The sequence below is a fragment of the Sciurus vulgaris genome (assembly GCF_902686455.1).
Source record: "Sciurus vulgaris genome assembly, chromosome: 1".
NCBI classification, from domain to species: domain Eukaryota; kingdom Metazoa; phylum Chordata; class Mammalia; order Rodentia; family Sciuridae; genus Sciurus; species Sciurus vulgaris.
In genome coordinates this window covers 201,039,115-201,057,338 of record NC_136461.1, presented here as the reverse complement: position 1 = coordinate 201,057,338, position 18,224 = coordinate 201,039,115, and the positions used below count along the sequence as shown (strand labels likewise).

Sequence of the window (18,224 nt, the reverse complement as noted above, 5' to 3'; positions counted from 1 at the left end):
TCATTGTCACATTTCTTTAAGTCAAGTTGCTTAATTAACTGCATGTGTTTTACTAGACTGAAATGAAAATATATAGATCTTAATGTTTGTTAGGAAATCATGGTGAGATTTTAATGTTACTATTAAAATCCAGGAATACCTGAATCTTGCTGTCCTTGATAATTCATTTACATTTACAAATCATGGATCAAGATAAATGGTAAGGGTACGGATTAAGTTACTCTCTGGAATTTTCATGCTGTCAGTCAGATTCTAGCCAAGAAATGAGAAACCATCTAGGCATTTAAAAACAGGGAGTTTGATATTTGAATTTATTTGTAGAAATGTTGGAAGCTTGAGCCAAAGAGGAAGCTAAGGTAACTTAAATACTAATGGAAACTGCAGGAAGCAACAGTTATTTCAGGGAGTGGGGGGAACAAAAGGAAAGATGGATTAGAAGAACGTAGTGCTTGAAGAAGGAACCCTGTAGTTGGGGAGGGCCCAGGCCCTGCACTGCTGCTGGGAGTTCACAGGAAACTAGACCCTAGATCTCATCCATCCTGCCATGGGAAGACATAAAGATAGTACTTAAACAAAAAGGGGGACATTTTCCCCCACTTTCTAGTTTCTTTTTCTTGACATTTTCTTTAAATGGTGGTGGTACGGTTTCATAAAAGCAGTTCAATAAGTTAGACTTTGTGTAGTTTGAGGTTAATGATGCTTGAATGTTTTCAGAAGCAGAGACTGTTGATATGATTTGAATTTTTTAAAAGGTGCTACTAGTCTGGCTTGTACTTGTTACTTTTTGCAACCACTGAAGGAAGAAATGTTCATCTTTAAACCTTAGATCTAGAAATGTGGCAATGGAGTGATGTAACTGGCTTTCAGGGTAGCAAAGCTGTGATGAATTTCTGCCTACCTTTCAACTTTGGCTGCATCTTCCTAACTTTAGTATTTTCTATGGAGTGGTTTGATCAGAAGAATCTTTTCAAGATGTATTTTTTATTTCTGTAATTGCACTTAAAGAATGCATCAATTTGGTTACTTCTTCAGGTCCTCAGTGAAATGCAGGATCTGTGCAAGGAGCATCCCACACCAAGGAAAAGCAGATACAAAGATTCCAAAGAAAGGGAAGTTTTGCTGTGTTAGAGAAGCTGCAGGAAAACCATTGTGATTTGATGGATATGAGGCCAGAGTGAGCCAGAGACAGGTCATATAGGGTTTATTGGACCTGATAAGGGTGTATTTTATTCTGAGTATGATGGGAAGGTATTGCATAATTTAGAGCAAAGAAAGGATGTGGTCTGGTTTATGTTTATGTATATAAATAATATACACTATATATCTGTATAAATAATACAAATATACATGATAAATATATTAATATATTTACATATAATTATAAATATATTATGAATATGATTATAAATTATGTGATTATATAAGTAATTCATATATAGAGGGGTGTGTGTGTGTATGGTTTTTTTGGGGGGGCTATTAGGGATTGAACCCAGAAGCTCTTAACCACTGAGCTGCATTCCCCAGTCCTTTGTACATTTTTTTTTTTTTTTTTTTTTTTTTTGAGACAGGGTCTTGCTAAGTTGTTTAGTGCCTCACTAAGTTGCTGAAGCCAGCTTTGAATTTGGGATCCTCCTGCCTCAGCCTCTCAAACCACTGCTATTACAGGCATGTGCCACTGCACTCAACTGGTTTATATTTTTAAAAGATTGCTTTACCTTTTATAATAAGAAATTGTAGGAGGAGGCAAGGGTAGCAGCAGGACCCCTGTTAGGACCCTTGAAGTAATCCTGTCAAGAAGTGATGGTGGTGGAGACCAAGGAGGGTAGTGGAGCAGGTGAGACATAGTATGCTTTCAGCTAATGACAAAAATGTATTGAAAGAAAGGAGTGTCAGTTCTGTCAGATGCTTCTGCTAGGTAGTATGGTGAGTACTTACAAATTGACCATTGGAATTGGCAGCATGGAGGCTACTTGGTGACCTTGCCACGGCAATTTTAGTAAGGTGGGGTTGGAGCAAAAGCCAGGTTGTAGCAGGTTTAAAAGAGAGAATGGAAGGAGAGGAAGAAAAGACAGTGCGGAAGACTATTTTTTAAAGAATTTTGCTGTAAAGAGAAACAAGGGAATAGAATGGGAGCCGATCAGTTTTAAGATGGGAGAGAGAAATGCCTGTTGGCAAAGGAAAGGGTATTGGAAAGGAAAAGTGATCAAATAGGAAGGAAGCTCAGGAGAATGTATTGTTCTAAATATCATATGAAGAGAATATTTCAGAAAGGAGTGGATCAAAAGCTGTTGATTTCAGTAAGTTGAAGTGTGAGAACTGGCCTTGAAATTTAGCTAGATACAAGTTTTAGGGACTAGCAGCTTTATTGCAGTAGTGGATATAAAAGACAGATTAGAATGAGCTGGAAGAATGGGATTTGAAAAAATGTGGAAATAAGTAAACTACAGACAGCTCATTTGACAGGTCTTATTAGTTAGAGGACAGGAAAAATAGTGTGGTACTATGGGGGACATGATGTCCTTGGGCAGATGAAGGCAAGTGTGAGAACCAGACCCCACATAGAAGGTTGTCTCTCAGGAACCAGGTGCAAAGGATGAAGCACATGGTTACTGATGAAGAAAGGATGGTAGAAAAGACAGTAGATGTTTCCATCTTGTGTTTGGGTGAAAAATGAAGTAATTTCTTGCATGGGAGAAATGGTTGTTAGAGATTTGAAGAGATTTTTTTTTTAAACCCGTGGAATAATCCCCTGGGGATATGTAACAGGATTGACAGGCAAATCTCAGGATGCACCTCATGTTTGTGGTCATACATTAAAAGCAGTGGCTCTTAAGGGACATTTTTGCCTCCCAGGAGACATTTGGCTGATATCTGAAGATATTGTTGGTTGTCCCTGGTCGGGGCGTTGAATATTGTAATACTGTCAGACATCCTACCAGGCACAAGACAGCCACCATTACCCCACCCCTACTTCTTTCTCCTTGCCCACAAATATTTATTGTTTATAAGCTGGACATGAGGAAAGCCAACACTTATAATTTAAGTAATGTGGGCTGGGGAGTACAGCTTAGAGGTAGAGTACTTACCTAGCATTGCACAAGTGTTTGGGTTCACTCTTAGCACCACAAAAAAAATCAAAATAGTGTAATTTAGGTTGTGATATGCTAACGGAGTAAGTTGGGTGGCAGGTACAACCACTTGTGAGAATAATTTCAGAGGTTTTCAGAGAAAAATTTCTTGGTGAAGGGCACATCTGAGACGTGGCACATCCTGGGATTAGTTGTAGGCAGAGGAGACAGCAGTGCAATGCCCCTCATGCTGGAAGGAGTAAATAAAAATAAAGTGACAGTTGCTTAGGAAGTTCCTAGAAAGATGAAGGAAATAACACAGTAACTGTAACCTAAAGTTCTGTTTCTGTTGGTTTCTGTTACTCTACAAGGAACTTATTTTTAAAAGTTTTATGGAGGAAATGGTATAATGTATTTATTAAGTGTCTTTTGTTAGCTTAAAAATACATTCCACAGTTTACCGGCCAGGAAGAGCATGCTCCTTTCCAGTAAGTCTTCCACTTGGAAACAAACCTAACATAAGAGTTCATGGTCACAAAATTCCACCATAAATATTACAAACTGTTGAAATAAACCTTGTCTGTTTTTTTTGTATTAAATTTGTATTAAATTTCTTCTTAGTTTGTTTAATAAACATAGTATTTAGTTGAAATTCAAGAATTACAATAAAATATGATCTAAAAGAATTTTTCCTACTAAATTCAGATAGTAAGACTTACAGCTTATTATTACTCTAAATAATATTATTTATTATTTACTTCAAAACATTGCCTCCAAAATATCCTGGCCACATTTTGGATCTAGTTTTGCATAAACTATTTAAAAATCCTTTTAGATCAAATTAGTCCATTCATGTGAAACTCAGAAATTTTATTAGAACTCTTCTTAGATGTAGTTGGCAGAAATCCAACTCAACAGGTAAGAGGGATATTGAGTAAAAGAAACTACAGTATCTTCAAACAAGAAGAAAGTCAAACAGACAAAATATGACTGGGGGACACTTTTTGCAGTTCTCTTCTGCATGTTGGCTTACTTTTCTTCAGACAGCCTGGTGTCCTCTATGGCAGGAAGAATGACTGCCACATGTTTCCAGGCCTCACGTTCCCCAGGCTCTGTGACTGGAAATGACTGTAGTTCAGTCATGTTGCTCCATGACTGCAACAGTAATAGCAGCAAGGAATCTGCCAGGCATGGTGCTAAATGTTTTGATTGTGTTCCACTTATAATGATTTTAGGAACCTCTGCAGTGAATGTTTCTAATGTGTATTTTCCAGATGAGAAAATGGAGGTATACAGAGATTAGGAAACTTAGCTAAGATCACCAAGGTTGGAAAGTAACAGGGTTTTGAACCCAGGTAGTCTTGAGTCTATTTGAACCGAATTAGGAGCTGTATCATATTAATTTAAATCAATCACTGGGGGTAGGTAGAAGGTGGGTTCCCCACCCCCATATTAAAATATGGCAAAACAGGTATGGTTTAAATTTTTTTGTTTTTCTTTGTAAAAGATAGGAGACTGATAATGTTATAGTGGAACAGTTTTTCAGATCTCTGAAAAATTCCATGAGTTTTTGTTAAAAAAGACGTGGATTTCCTACATAGTGTGTTCTGTATGCTGTAGGATGGGGTCGGGGGCGTTTTCTGCATTGGGCAACAGGGGCATTTGGCAAAGACACTTTTGGTTATCACAACAAATGTGGGAGAGTTGGTACTGGTTTCTAGTGGGTTGAGGTTCAGGATGGTGCTAAATATCCTACAATGTAAAACAAACCCCACAACAAAAGAATTATTCTGCCCAAAATATTAACGGTGCAATTAGAAATACTGTTCCAGATAACCTGAGTCATTTTCACAGTCAGTGTCATATATGGGCAAAAGGTAAGAAATCACTGAGGACTTCCAGCATCAAATATCAAGTATGATGCAGTGGTGGGAAGCGTAGGACCACATGAGGCTGGAATGCCTGGAAAGGAGAACTAAGTAGTGCAATAGTTTCAGGGGGCACAGGAAAATGGGGCGCACATGTTGACTAGTTCAAGTATTTTCCCTAAGGGTGGATTGTGTACACACAGATAAAATGGTAAAGAAACCAAATCTCTCCCCTCTTCCCCCCACTCACGTACCTGATGCTGACCTCTTATTCAGAGGATTAATTTTTAGGATAGCATTTCAGCAATATTCTTGACAAAAATGGGCTAAAGATGAGTTTTACTCTGATTTAGGACATTGAAATTATTTGATAAAATTGAAGACTTTTGTCTTTTTTAAGAAATGGTTTGGGGATTATAATTATAAAAACAGCCACCATTCGTTACATGCTTTCTGTGAGCCAGATACTGCAGTCAGTGCTTAAATCGTTGAACCCTTGTAATAACCCTCTAAGATTGCTACTGGTGTTATCTTTGTTCAAAGTATCAGTCAGTAATGAGTCCCAGGAGTTAACTACTGTTAAGTTCAAACAGGTAGTAAACTGGAGTTGGGATTCTGGTTTGATTACATAGAGTGAACTCTTAGCACTTGATAGGCTATGGCCTTTTTTTCTGTTAAAAACAATTACATTTCATTTTCATGAACTTGTTTTGCATCTTTAGTTGCAGTTTTGATTAACTAGTTTTTTTTTTTTGCATATTGATGTCAGTTCTTATTAATGACAGAATTCATATATTTGGAAATATAATCCATATATGTTTGAAAGATTTAAAAAATTAAAGCTATGAAAAATACTTTATTTTCAAATGGTTCTTTCAAAAACATAATAGAATAAATTTAATAACTAATTTGAGGTAATTTGGATGCTATCGTTTAGGAAGAGTGCTTGTCTTTTCCTTAAATATAAAGGCTTGGTATTATTAAACCTTTTACATGTAAGATAATTATAAGAAAATGCTCCCTCAGTGAATCCATTTGATCTCGCCTATTCATATAAAACATACCAAATCAGAACATTGAAATTCTATGTAACAAAAATATTAATGTAAAAAAGATAGATCTTGGAGGAATATCATTTGAAAAGAGAGAGACCATTCAGTATTTATTATCCTTGCAAATAAATTTGATTCTTAACAACATTTTATGAGAAGTCCCCCAGACTTTGACAAGTGAATTTATCTCCTCTGGGAAAATGACCATGAGGAACATAGCCATTGTTGGGAACTAGGTAGAGGAAGGGCGGGGACAGAGCACAGGTGACCATAAGTGTGTGTCCTTTTCAAACTCCCTGTAATGAAGTGATAAGGTGTCTTCTTTCATTAAGAAAAATACTACGTTTTTTTGTTTCATTTATATCTGCCAGCAACTCAGTCTTTGGAGAAAAAACTCTTGCGGTTGAGGGGAGAAGGAGGGTGTGAGGAGCTCTGGTTTGCCTTCCATGTTGTTACCCTAATGTGCAGGTTTGAACCTGGTCTCCTAAGTGTTCTGACAGTACCTTCCACCTTCATCCTCAATGAATTATGGCAAATACTTGGGCAAGGTTTATGCCAGTGCCTTATTTTTATTTTATTTTGCTCTGCAGACTTACCAAGTTGTTATAATTACTCGCTCCCTATGTGCTTGTTTGCTGTGTTAGCTTTTGAGTTTTATCTATAGTTGTATATAGTTGAATATTTAATCTAAGAGTTAAATAATAGTTTGATTAATCTTAGAAGACAAAATAAGAAATTTTGGAGTTGGTTTGGTGATTTTTAAAAATGAGTCATTAATTGATAACTTCCTTCCTATAATGGTTAAATGTGGTTTGAATACTATCTTCTCTGTATTCCCAATAAGATTTAATTCAGCAGGAAGGAAAATATTGCATTAACTTAAAAATAATGGTCTCAATATGTACTTAATAGAAAATTTAGTTTTGCTGTTAATTTAAATTGAAAATATATACATCAAAAATTTTAAAGGATCAACATTAACATAGATATTAATCAGATGGAAATATTGTGAGTTATATGTTAAAATCTAATCTTTTTTCCCACCTTGCTTTATGTTACACTTTTGATATGTGGAAAAAGGGACAGGATCTATAAACTCAGCCAAATGTGCTTTTGTTGTTCCAAATTTTCAATGCCAGAAGCATATAACCCTGCACCTGTTGGTAATCATGAACAAGCCAGCCTTTGCCAAATCCCAGGCCTCTGCTTAAATTTTTTTTTACTGGAACTAAATGATGTTGCCATTTTTATTTTTAGGTTTGCTGGCATGGGTAATCTCATTAAGGTGCTAACCAGGGACATAGACCACAATGCAGCACATTTTTTCTTGGACTTTGAAAGTAAGTCTCTTTAGCCCTTCACAGCTGGTGCATAATGGTAAAGGTGAAAGATTAATTATACTCACACCACAGTGAAGGCCAGCCAGAATATTCGTTAATTAAACATGGGGATCAAACAAAGTTTGCATGATTTTTTTTTCTTAATCGTAGGCAAACATCACCATCATATGTATAATTCTTTAGTTCTTCATTTGCTAAAATCATGTTGAGTCTGTAGCCAGTGCTGTCCTTTCATTAGTCCATGAAGCAAGTAGCCTTATGATGAACATTCTAATAGTATGCTTTAGTGACTATGCCAGACTGTCTGTTTGCTTGTAATCCTAAAATAATTTTCTTTAAAAAATAAGAATTGTGCTGCATATTTGGAATCAATACTTTGAATAACCTTCACAAATTAATAATGATTCAAATTTGATTGAAGTATATGCTATATTTAATAGCATATAGGAAGTAAGTTTTATATTCTGTTTTAGGATGAGATTCAAAGGTGAGCTTTGAAAGCCAACCCTCTTAATATTTGGCTTTGAAATATATTGTTGTTTTAGTGCTATACTAACAAAATTACATGCGAATAATTCTTGATCAGAATTTCTTTTTCAGAATACTAGCACTATTGGAATACTTAAAGAATCTTTCATTATAAGGCCAGTAATGAAACTTGTCTTGGGAGAATTTTGAGAAGAATTAGAACAACAGTTGTGTCATTGTGTGCAGGAAAAACCACATTTCACCTCTAGGTCTTCCATACCAACACCTTGAGAACCCGGTTTGCTGTCTGCCAGAGCACAGTCTGGGTAACCTGAAGGATGAATTCATGGCCTAATGAACATTTTCCCTGTTACTTTTTTTTTTTTTTTTTTTTAAATAAATTTCAGATGTTCTTTTTTATAAAGGGATATTTTCTCTTTTCTCATTCTTGTCTTGACAGGTACCTTAACATGGGGAATCTTCTTAAAGTTTTGACATGCACAGACCTTGAGCAGGGGCCAAATTTTTTCCTTGATTTTGAAAGTGAGAAGATGATTTTATATCTATTTCTCTTTGCCTGCAGTAGACTGCGTTTGTCTTGCACTAAATGAATGTTTTCACTTTGCCATCTTTTTAACTGCTTTGCATGACTGAGCTATGAATTGTTTGAGTAAAATTTCTGGTGCCTTCTAGAACTGGAAGTTAGATTTTATAGATTAAATTCTGAAGAGGAAAATATCTTCATTTGAATTTTTATAAGAGATTTTATATCTCCTAGTTGGAGATTATTTTATAATTTGAGATCTACTCTAAGAAAAAAAAATTTGGTGGAATAGAAAAATAGTACCTCAAGATTTATTAATAGAAGCAGTCTTTGGGGGAAAATTGTATTACAGTTGAAAAATTGACTAGGTTTCAATTATTCTGTGTGTATGTTCAAGTATTTTAAATATGAATCTGTTCATGAAGGCCATTCAGAGCTCAGTATTTGGGCATAATATTAAAAGGTAAGTGTGAACCTAAATTATTTAATCTTTGCAGATAATTTGAAAAGTTAAAAACTTAATTTTATGTATTTATTTCAGGAACTTATTTTCTCTAACTCTAAATAAAAAAAAAAAAATAGGTTCACAGACCTTTAAGTAATTTGCCTTCTGTTTGTTTTATGTTGCATGACCTATTGTAATATGGTCTAAGAGTGGCAGGTAAGTGTCATTGACCTCTGCATGTGTGCAAAGCTTTTGCTTTTTTTGGCTGTTGGTATCGCTTTAGCTTGTCTGTTGTCAAATTGAGAAAAATTATATTAAATTGGTGTTTTAGTGTGAATGTTGCTGTTGTAACTGATCATTAGAAAATTGTTAGGAAAGGGTGAAGAGATAGCATTTAGGTTAAATCTCATGATCCCTTACATTTTATCTGAGGTTAAAACATTTGAACAGAGTTTTAAATACTTAAAATTTAAGACTTTTTCTTTTAAAAATAAAACAAACCCTTAAAATAAGCTCAAAGAAAGTCATTGTCATTACCACCAACTTCAGTTTAGTTTTATGTAGTTTATTCTATATGAATCATTTATACTTTTTTCCCTTTAAGCCAAGACACTTTTTATATGAACACATCAATTTGCAGCATATCTCCATTTTACAGAATATTTGTGGTCGCTGATATTTTTCAACATTTACTACATGCTTATAAAAAATATAACAGTTTGTGTACTGTGTGCAGGCTCATAAAGAGGAGTAATATCAGTATCAGGACCATATTAAATTGTTGGGTTTTTTAAAAGGGGAAAATATTATTAGATGAATATTAGTTATCTTGACCCTTCTCAACAATTTAACAGTGCTATTTTAAGTGCATGTTTAGCATGACTTTTAATCAGCTTGGGGATGTTGAGCAAATTGCTGACTTTAAGATTATTCTTTCAGATGAGGCAACTTACATGAAAGCTGTATTTTAGTTTATTTGCATCTGTTTCAAACTTGGTCTTGTCTATTTTTCTGCTCTTCTCTCTCTCCTTTTTCCTCTTTGTCCCAAATTTCTTACATTTGCAGAATCTTGGCTTTTATATAGTCAAGATCTTGTTCAAGACTTGGCACTTGATCTTTTTATAAATCTATCATTATTTTGTGGTCCAGTGGGAAGCATGAATTTAAATGTAGTATTTAAAAGATGATTTGTCTTGACTTTCCCATCTTAAGTGGGTTCGGTCATTATCATAAAAGTTTAAATAGCTAATTTAGTCGCAGGCAAAGGTTAAAATTGCTAACAGTAGTATCTAATAATGTAGAACTACATGGAAAGTGTTAATTTTTTAAAGGCAGATAAATTTTAAAATTGATACTTACTGCCCCTATCTGCCAATGTAGAACTCTCAATTTGACACTTCCTGGTATACCGTACTATAAATGAAATTTAGTGAAAACATACTGTTGAACCAGACCAGAGTTCACTTTTTTTTGCTTATTTATATTTTTAAGTATGTTTTCTTTTGATTCTAACATTGGGTTCTCTTTTTTTCTCTCATTCATGTGCGTATTTTTCTTCATTTGGAAATACGCATGTGTGAAACATTGCCTTATTTTTAGAGTACATAGGGACCTTGGTCCATCAGAAGGACCTCTCAGATTTTTATTACCAGATTCAAAATTGCCCAAACAGTTGATTTGCTAGTTCCTAATTATTACTTAAATAGAGCCACATTGTTTTTATTAAATGGAGTAGTTAATAATACTACATTGCTTGTTTCTAGATATGTAATAATATTCAGGTCACCAGCTCCATCATAAATCTAATTGGTTTAATCCAGCTCAATAGGTCTGCATAGTTGGGAAATATAGAAATAATTCCATGTAGATACATCTGGCTTTTTATGTACAAATTTGTATGTAAATTTTGATATACAAATTAAGTATTCTAGTGCATTTGAAATTGGATTTAATTAAATCTTAAGAGTTTACAAAATGAAGACCATTTTTAAAGTAAGTCATTACTCCATTTTCTGTCCCCTTCCCCTGTACTGTTTTTCACTTCAGTTTAATATATGCATACTTTCTCCTTTATACCAGCCAGAAGGTGCTGGGGATGCAAAGTTAACTACTTTCAGGGAGTTCTCATAGCCTGGTAGGACAGATAGAAATGTAAACTCATAGTTTTACTTCTATAACTTACATTCAAGGTATATATCAGAAGGTATTAACTTAGCAAAGAGTAGATTGGGTTATGGTGGTGTTTGAAATAAGCCAATTTAGTGAAAGACACTGTGGAAAGAAGCAGCAACTTACAAAGACCTTAAGGCATGAAAAGTCATTCTGTGTTTGTTGAAACATGCTCTTTACTCTAGGCAGGGGGAATGTTTTTTCCTTGAAATAAATTACATTGTATGATAAGATTTCATTTTTATTTTGTTTTATTTCATAATGGTCCAGTTAAGATATAATCTCAGTATTGCTCCATAAAATTCAGTAGCAGTTATGCTGATGAAAGGCATATAAAAAACACTGAATAGGAGCCCATAAAGCCTCTTCTCATCCTTGGAATTTCCTACTATTTTTATAACAACGTCATTAATTTATTGCTCATTCTAGTGACACATCTTTAACTTGAGTAACTTGGAAGAAGAGGGACACGTTTTTGTGTCTCTTCTTAACGTTAGCATAGCACTTTGTAAGTAATAAAAGTTTAATGTTTGTTAAATTTATATCCAGATAGATCAGAATAGGAGAATAAATAGAGTAGGAAGTGATCGTTCATAAAAGAGGACTAGAATTCCCTTTCTCTGATTCTTCGTTAACAGTGCCTTCCCATTGAGTTGTACATTTCCTCTACTCTTATGTCTTTTTTGTTGCCTGTTTCCCACCATCATTTACAAATATTGGGACCCACTCTTTAGCCTAACTTTTTTTTTTTCCCATTTTTCTTTCTTGTGCATTTTCAATTGCTTTTATCCTGTATTTTAGTTTATTTGCATCTGGAAATTTATTTATTCTATAAAATGTGAAGGATTATATTTGTTCAGAGACTAAAATGCATAATAGCCTCCTTTAATTCATGTTGGAGGATCATTCTCATTTTTTCAAAATGAGATTTATAGGAAATCTAGGTATTGATTTACACACTGTACCAGTGGTATGTAGCGTACATTTTGATCCCTGCCTTAATGAAGCTTATAGAGATAGATTTAAATGTTTATTGAATGAATGAATATCAGATTAAAGCAGAAAGATCTAAGCTATTGTAATTTTTATGTTGATTTGCTTTTTATTTTTTTCCTTTCATAGCTAATTTGTCATTCCTTTGTAAATACAGCACCTTCAATATTAGCATATATTTTAGTGGATCATATTCTGTCCTCTACCCTAAGGAAACAGATGTGAAATTATTAAAATAATTCATTTTACCTTCAACCAGAACAATTAGAACATGCCATAATTTCCCTTGAACAGCTCTTTAAAACCAAACATGATGACCAGTTAGTTGTCCACTCTCAGTAGTAGATACATTATTTTGCAATCAGATAAGTGTCCTTTTGTTAGCAGACTGGTACATTTTTCTTGAAATAGTAAAGCCATTCTTTGCTATGAAAAAATCAAAGTGACAAGTCTTGGTTGCATTATGTAAGGCCATTTTTTGAAAAAATGCTTTGTTTTATACAGTCTTTCCCCTCCCTAGTATTTCACTCCTTTGCATGACTTGCTTTCAGTAAAGTAGCGCGTACTTGTCTGCTGTTTTCTGTTTGTCTTCATTTCTGCAGCAGTCTTCAGCAGCTTTCAAAATTATAAACGTGACTTTCCGTGACAGTCTTAACACATGTTTAACCAGTGTGGTGCTGGGTGTTTTCCCCAGCCTCAGGGGAAACTTGAATCTTCTCCTTTATTTTTAAATTTCTTGGTACTTATTAAACCTTTACTAGTTATTAACTACTTACAAGGTCTATTTAATTCTACTTGAAAACGTTTCGTCTCTATGTGTCTCAATGTCATATTTTTGTGTTAACAACTAGTCACCACACCAGAAATACATAGTTTAGTGTTTTCAAACTTCACAAATGCCTTAGATATGTAATGGTTAAGATATTGTCCTTTGTCATGAATTCCCACTTCATGAATTCAAACTATAATATGTGTATTATTGATGTTATGTCTGTAGTGCCACAATTCCATAATGAAAAAGTATAAAACTGTCATTTTTGCATGTAAAAAGTATTTTCCTCTGCTGCCTCTTGTGTAAGTATAAAAGTTATGGGTGTGCCTTTTCAGTGTGTCTCTAACTATGACTTTGGAAAATAGTGGTCTAAATGTTCTAAAAAATTACTGCTATAATGCCATATCCTGACTTAAAAATCCAGTCACTTAGCTCCAAGGTCAGTATTTGCTCCTTGTGATGCCTGTGTAGATTTGGACAGTCTTTAATGTTTCAATTGGCTTCTTCTGTGTAATTAGTTATTTTGTCATAGCATTTTTATATTTTAAAAAGTAGTATTTGAAAAGAAATTTGAAAAAACAAGGGAACAGATATATAAACATAAATTTTTAAGTTGGCTTTGCACGTCAGTGTTACTTTATTGTTTCTGTAGTACTGTTATACATTTGTTAAATTTAAAATTTGGTACTGCATTTGCTGATTTTTCAAATTATATGTTGTATATTTTTTACTAGTTGGCAGGTTTGATAGTTGGAATTGAATTATGACTTGCCCCTAGTACAAAATAAAGTTGTAGTTTTAAGGTATCTTTATTTCTAGTTTCATGTGTTAATTAAATTCCTTTTAAATTTTTTTAAGTAAAGGAATAAATAGATCATTTTGTAGTGGGAAGGTGAAGTGGATATAGACAGTCTAGGTACTGGTTTTATATGACAAAGAGATCTATCAGAAGTGTCCTTGATTCACCTCATGGATTTGGACTTCCTCCCTTCGCCCCTCTTTTAGTGTGGAGGAATCGCCCCTCTTTTAGTGTGGAGGAATCGCGCCAGCATGCTTTTCCTCCAGCACGTTATGGTGATCATGATGTTTACCATTTTAAGTGCTTTATGCCTTACCGTTAGTGTTGAGTGTGGTCTATCTGGAAAGATTTATGAAGAACTCTGACCTTTTGGAGTCCCCCTTTTCCTTAAAAAAAAAAGAAACACATGTATTTAAAAAGTTTGGTTTTGGAGAAACAGGTGACCAAGTTTTTAAAAATAGGGTTTCTGTTATCTCAAGTCTAGCAGAGAAATCCAGATTTTGTCACCATTAGCATGTTTTGTGGCTAACACCACAGGTGATGAAAATGCCCATATGTCTGTGTCCCTGATTATATTTTTATGACTTTTTCTTCCTTCATTTTTCTCTCACTCAGTACCAAGTGTGAAGGAACTCAGCTTTTGCTTTAGTATTTAAAAATTTCATTGGTAGTCTTGTAGCGTAGCTTAAAGTATCTTGCTTTTACCAGCTCAGGAATTCTGGAACATTTTGTAATTTGAAAGCCCTCCATGCAGGAATCTTGACCTTTTAATCAGCAGTGAAGTTCAATGATACGGCCTTAGTTTAGTCTTAAATATGTATACCTGGCCCTATGTGATCTTATTTGTAAGACAATTCAGAATGTTCCCTAGAAAAGAGTATCTAAAAACTATTTTTTGAAGCTTTTACTTTTTCTTATCAAAACCTGTTAAAAGTAAAGTGAACTTTATAGAAAATAAAAGTGTCAGTCTTAAACTGTAGACAAGCAAGATATTTTAGTAGACTTTCATTTCTGTTGCATTAAAATAAATCATTATTAATGCATCTACAGTTACTAGTTACAGTGATGGATGTAGTAGAAAAAGATTATTAAGAATATCAGTTTACATTTTTAATTTTAGTTTTCTCACTGATTTATTATACCAAGTCCTAATTTGTAACCTAAACAGTAATATTTGGTGCTTCCTGTAATTTTTATAGCTGTGAGGCTAGTTATTCAAATGTAGAACTATGGAAAAATTATTGGTCTTTTCTAAGTGCGAAGTTAACATTGAATAAATGTAACGCATCTTTGAAAATTTGCATTGTTAATTGCTTAGAGTTTACATGCATTAAAAAAATTCATGTCACTGTAAATTTTCTTGTGCTTCCCTGCTATTTAGATGCCCAGCCTACAGAGTCTGAGAAGGAAATTTATAATCAGGTGAATGTAGTATTAAAAGATGCAGAAGGCATCTTGGAGGACTTGCAGTCATACAGAGGAGCTGGTCACGAAATACGAGAGGTAAATCATGTTTCTGTGCTTTCTAGGTAAACTAAAATTAACTGTCTCATCCCTTTTTAATCTGTTGTTTAATTCTTCATTTCACATGAAGTAGTATATATATATAAAGGAGGAACATTGGGCATTATTTTTGTGTTTGCAGTGATAGAAGGATGAAAAGAGAACAGTGTTGATAAATGTGTAATTTTTGTGTATTTAAGGAAGCTTCATTTTTGGGGTTGCTCTTGCACTCGAAATTTACATTTTCCATGGGGAACTATTCATGTTTTTCTGGGGAGTGGGGAGAACATGACTTTTCTGTGACTTCTTTCTGCCAGTATTTTTTATTTTCTTACTCCTACACTGTTTAGGAGAATGTTGAAATCAACCAGGGATTGGTCTCCCTCCACCTCTACTTCCCTCCCTGCTTCCCTCCTTTCCTGTGATTGCACATCAAAAAAAGTGTGTGGTGTGCTCTCTCTCAGCTTTTCTGCTATTCTCTGATCTTATCCTGGTTTTCAGTCCTGTCCTTTTTTGTTTCTTCTACTTTTCAGAAATTCTGTGTCCCTATCTTTTTCTAACACTAACTTCTTTACCTTTATTCTCCATACTTTTCTGGAACTTACTCTTTGAATTATTCTTCAATTATTATTCTTCCCTTTCCCCTCTTCTTTTCCTGACTTCTTTCCCTCAGCATATATTTACTCAGTTGTCCTAAAGGACCTGGAGAAATTCTTTAGCCTCTGGACCTTAATCTCATTTTTTTTTTTTTTTTTTTTCATTACCTTATTCAAAGGCAGGGCCCAGAGTTGATTTATTCATTTTCCCCACTCTCTGCTCCTGTTGTTTTCAGTGACAAATAGTGCAGAGGTCATCAGAGACCATTCTTTTGGTCTTACAGTTCCTATCCTATTTGATTCTCTTCTGGTATTTGTACTAGGGTAAAGGCAGAGTCAAGTGCAGACTCTAGAAGATGAAAGTTCAAGAGATACTGTGGTGGTTGGATGTTTACGGTAAGGGAAGGGGCACAGTTGAATGATGCCATGACCCTTGGTTTTGGTTAGCAGGTGCTATATCATTAGTGGGGAGTTATGGAGAGAGTGAATTCCATTTCCTGCCTTTCCTGCACTGGAGTGCTTGTGCCCTGCTGTCTTGCACATGCACACGTCTTTGTCTTTGTTTTTGTGTGGTTTGCCCTTCCTTTATTTTCCTGTTGAATTCCTGTCCTTTCCATTCTTCTACTTCATAGCATCCCTTTGCCTGACACTGTACACACCTTTCTTTTATGGTAACAAACACTCTTTTTTAAAACCACTGGTACTGGTGTTTTATCTCGCCACCATTGTGACTCCAGTTTGAGGAGAGTCAGCCTGGTTTCTTGCATATTTGGATATTATCAGCATCTGGCATAATGTTTATTAAGGAGTTAACAACTGAAGAAATAAATATATAGCTTTAGAATAATTTTAGCAATGTCATTAGCTTAAAACCTTACAATTTCAGTAAATAAAGATATGTAACTATTACTGTGAACCAAGTTCTTTAAACATTTAAATGTATTTTGAAAAACCAAACATTTAAGGAAGTGAAAGATTTAAATGTTAAGTAGATCTTAATTAACTAATTAGTGAAATCATTCTTTTCCTTGTAAGTCTCACCAATCCACAAGTTGTTCTAAAATGATTAATAGTGCTAGGAATGTGGCTTAGTGGTAGAGGCATGCTTGGTGCCTGGGTTCGATTCCCAGCAACATAATAGAATAAAATAAAATAATTGTGTCTTCATCTTGATTCAAGTTTGTCCTAATTGAATTCTTATCATTGGTTATAGTTGTCTCCCATAAACAGTAAAGAAAAAAATCTCATCCACTACGGAGACAAAGACCGTTTGTTATCTGTTTTTTTTTTTTTTTTCCCCAAAGATACAACACTAGTGTTCTTCAATATTATCATGATTGTTGTTGCTGTAATACTTTCCATTAGAAATGTTATTCTGCTATGCGTAGAAAGATTCTGTATAATGAAAAATAGTCTAAATAGTATTTCCTTCAGTTTGTATGTAGAAGTAATTGAACACATATTAAGATTTAGTTGTAATCTTCTACCAGAGACTACAGTGATGTGAAAGCTTATATATATATATATATATATATATATATATAAATGTCATATATATATATAGACATTTCAAAGAGGGCTTGAGGGCTTATGGGTATGAAACCAGGAGCTCTTAACCCTATGACTAGAAGATGAAGCTCTCTTAGGCTGCCAGATCCACACAGTGGTGCTGTTTTCGGGAGATACAAGATGTAACTGCATATAGTTCACTCATATTATTCCGTGATAGAGAGAAGTAAATAAATGTCTCAAGATTTTTTTTCAAGTTTATATACTAAAAAAACACTGAAGGAACACCAAAATATAAGGAAAAAATGAAAAGCAATGGCAAGAGATTGGTGTTTCCCAGATTTAAGACTTACAAAGGTACCATCATTAAATTGTTTGGTAAAAGAATTAAGGACAAAGAAATAGATAAATATAGATATGAAATATGTAACATACAAAACTAAAAAAATAACCTGCATTTAAATCTGTAGATGAGGAAAAATGTGTAAACTACTCAAGTAGTCGAAGAAATTTTCATTGGGAAATATGTGTTGATGTGTAGGTTTAATGATACAAATAAAAAAGGTTTCTGAATAGTCGATTAACAATTTAAGAAAGGGAGGTTCAAATGAAAGTTCATTGTATGTCAAACATACAGAGAACTAATAATTATAATGCTCATAGGTGAATGTTAAGATTTAATATTGCTGATTAATAAGACTGAGATCATTGAACCATATGACTCATGAAAAAACCTACCCAGTAGAAAAAATGTTCAGCTTTTCTGATAGTTACACAGTACTGTCAAGAAGTTTTAGTTGGATTATGAAGAACAGATAATCTCAGTGCAAGTGAGAGTGTAGAATGGTTGTCTTTGGAGATCAGGTTGGCAGTGTATGAAATAAGAACTTTAAAGTTATTTATACTTCTGTGCCAGGTAATTGGGTTTTGGAAAATATATTCCCAGCAACTATAATTCAAGAGGAAATGTGAACATAAAGCCTTCGTGATGCTCTTATTTACTGTAGCAAAAATGTAGAAGCAACTCCTAGAGTTGTGAAGGTAAAAAATAATCTGTATAAACAATATGGCACCATGCCTGACACTACCTAATATAAA

At 34.1% G+C, this 18,224-nt stretch overlaps 1 protein-coding gene across 11 annotated transcripts in view; it reads left to right on the top strand.

The window, feature by feature from the left end:
• The window catches only part of CYRIB (CYFIP related Rac1 interactor B), a 137,913-nt gene that overhangs the window by 101,139 nt on the left and 18,550 nt on the right, over positions 1 to 18,224 (top strand). For 6 of the 11 annotated variants that reach the window (XM_079112418.1, XM_079112414.1, XM_079112416.1 and 3 more), the window contains 2 exons: positions 8,257 to 8,339; positions 14,900 to 15,021. In XM_079112418.1, the coding sequence (XP_078968544.1) occupies positions 8,267 to 8,339; positions 14,900 to 15,021 (195 nt within the window). In that variant the 5' untranslated portion in view covers positions 8,257 to 8,266. Of the gene's footprint in view, positions 1 to 7,245; positions 7,329 to 8,256; positions 8,340 to 14,899; positions 15,022 to 18,224 lie in introns of all 11 variants that reach the window. The other 5 variants (XM_079112412.1, XM_079112421.1, XM_079112413.1 and 2 more) reach the window with 3 other exon arrangements.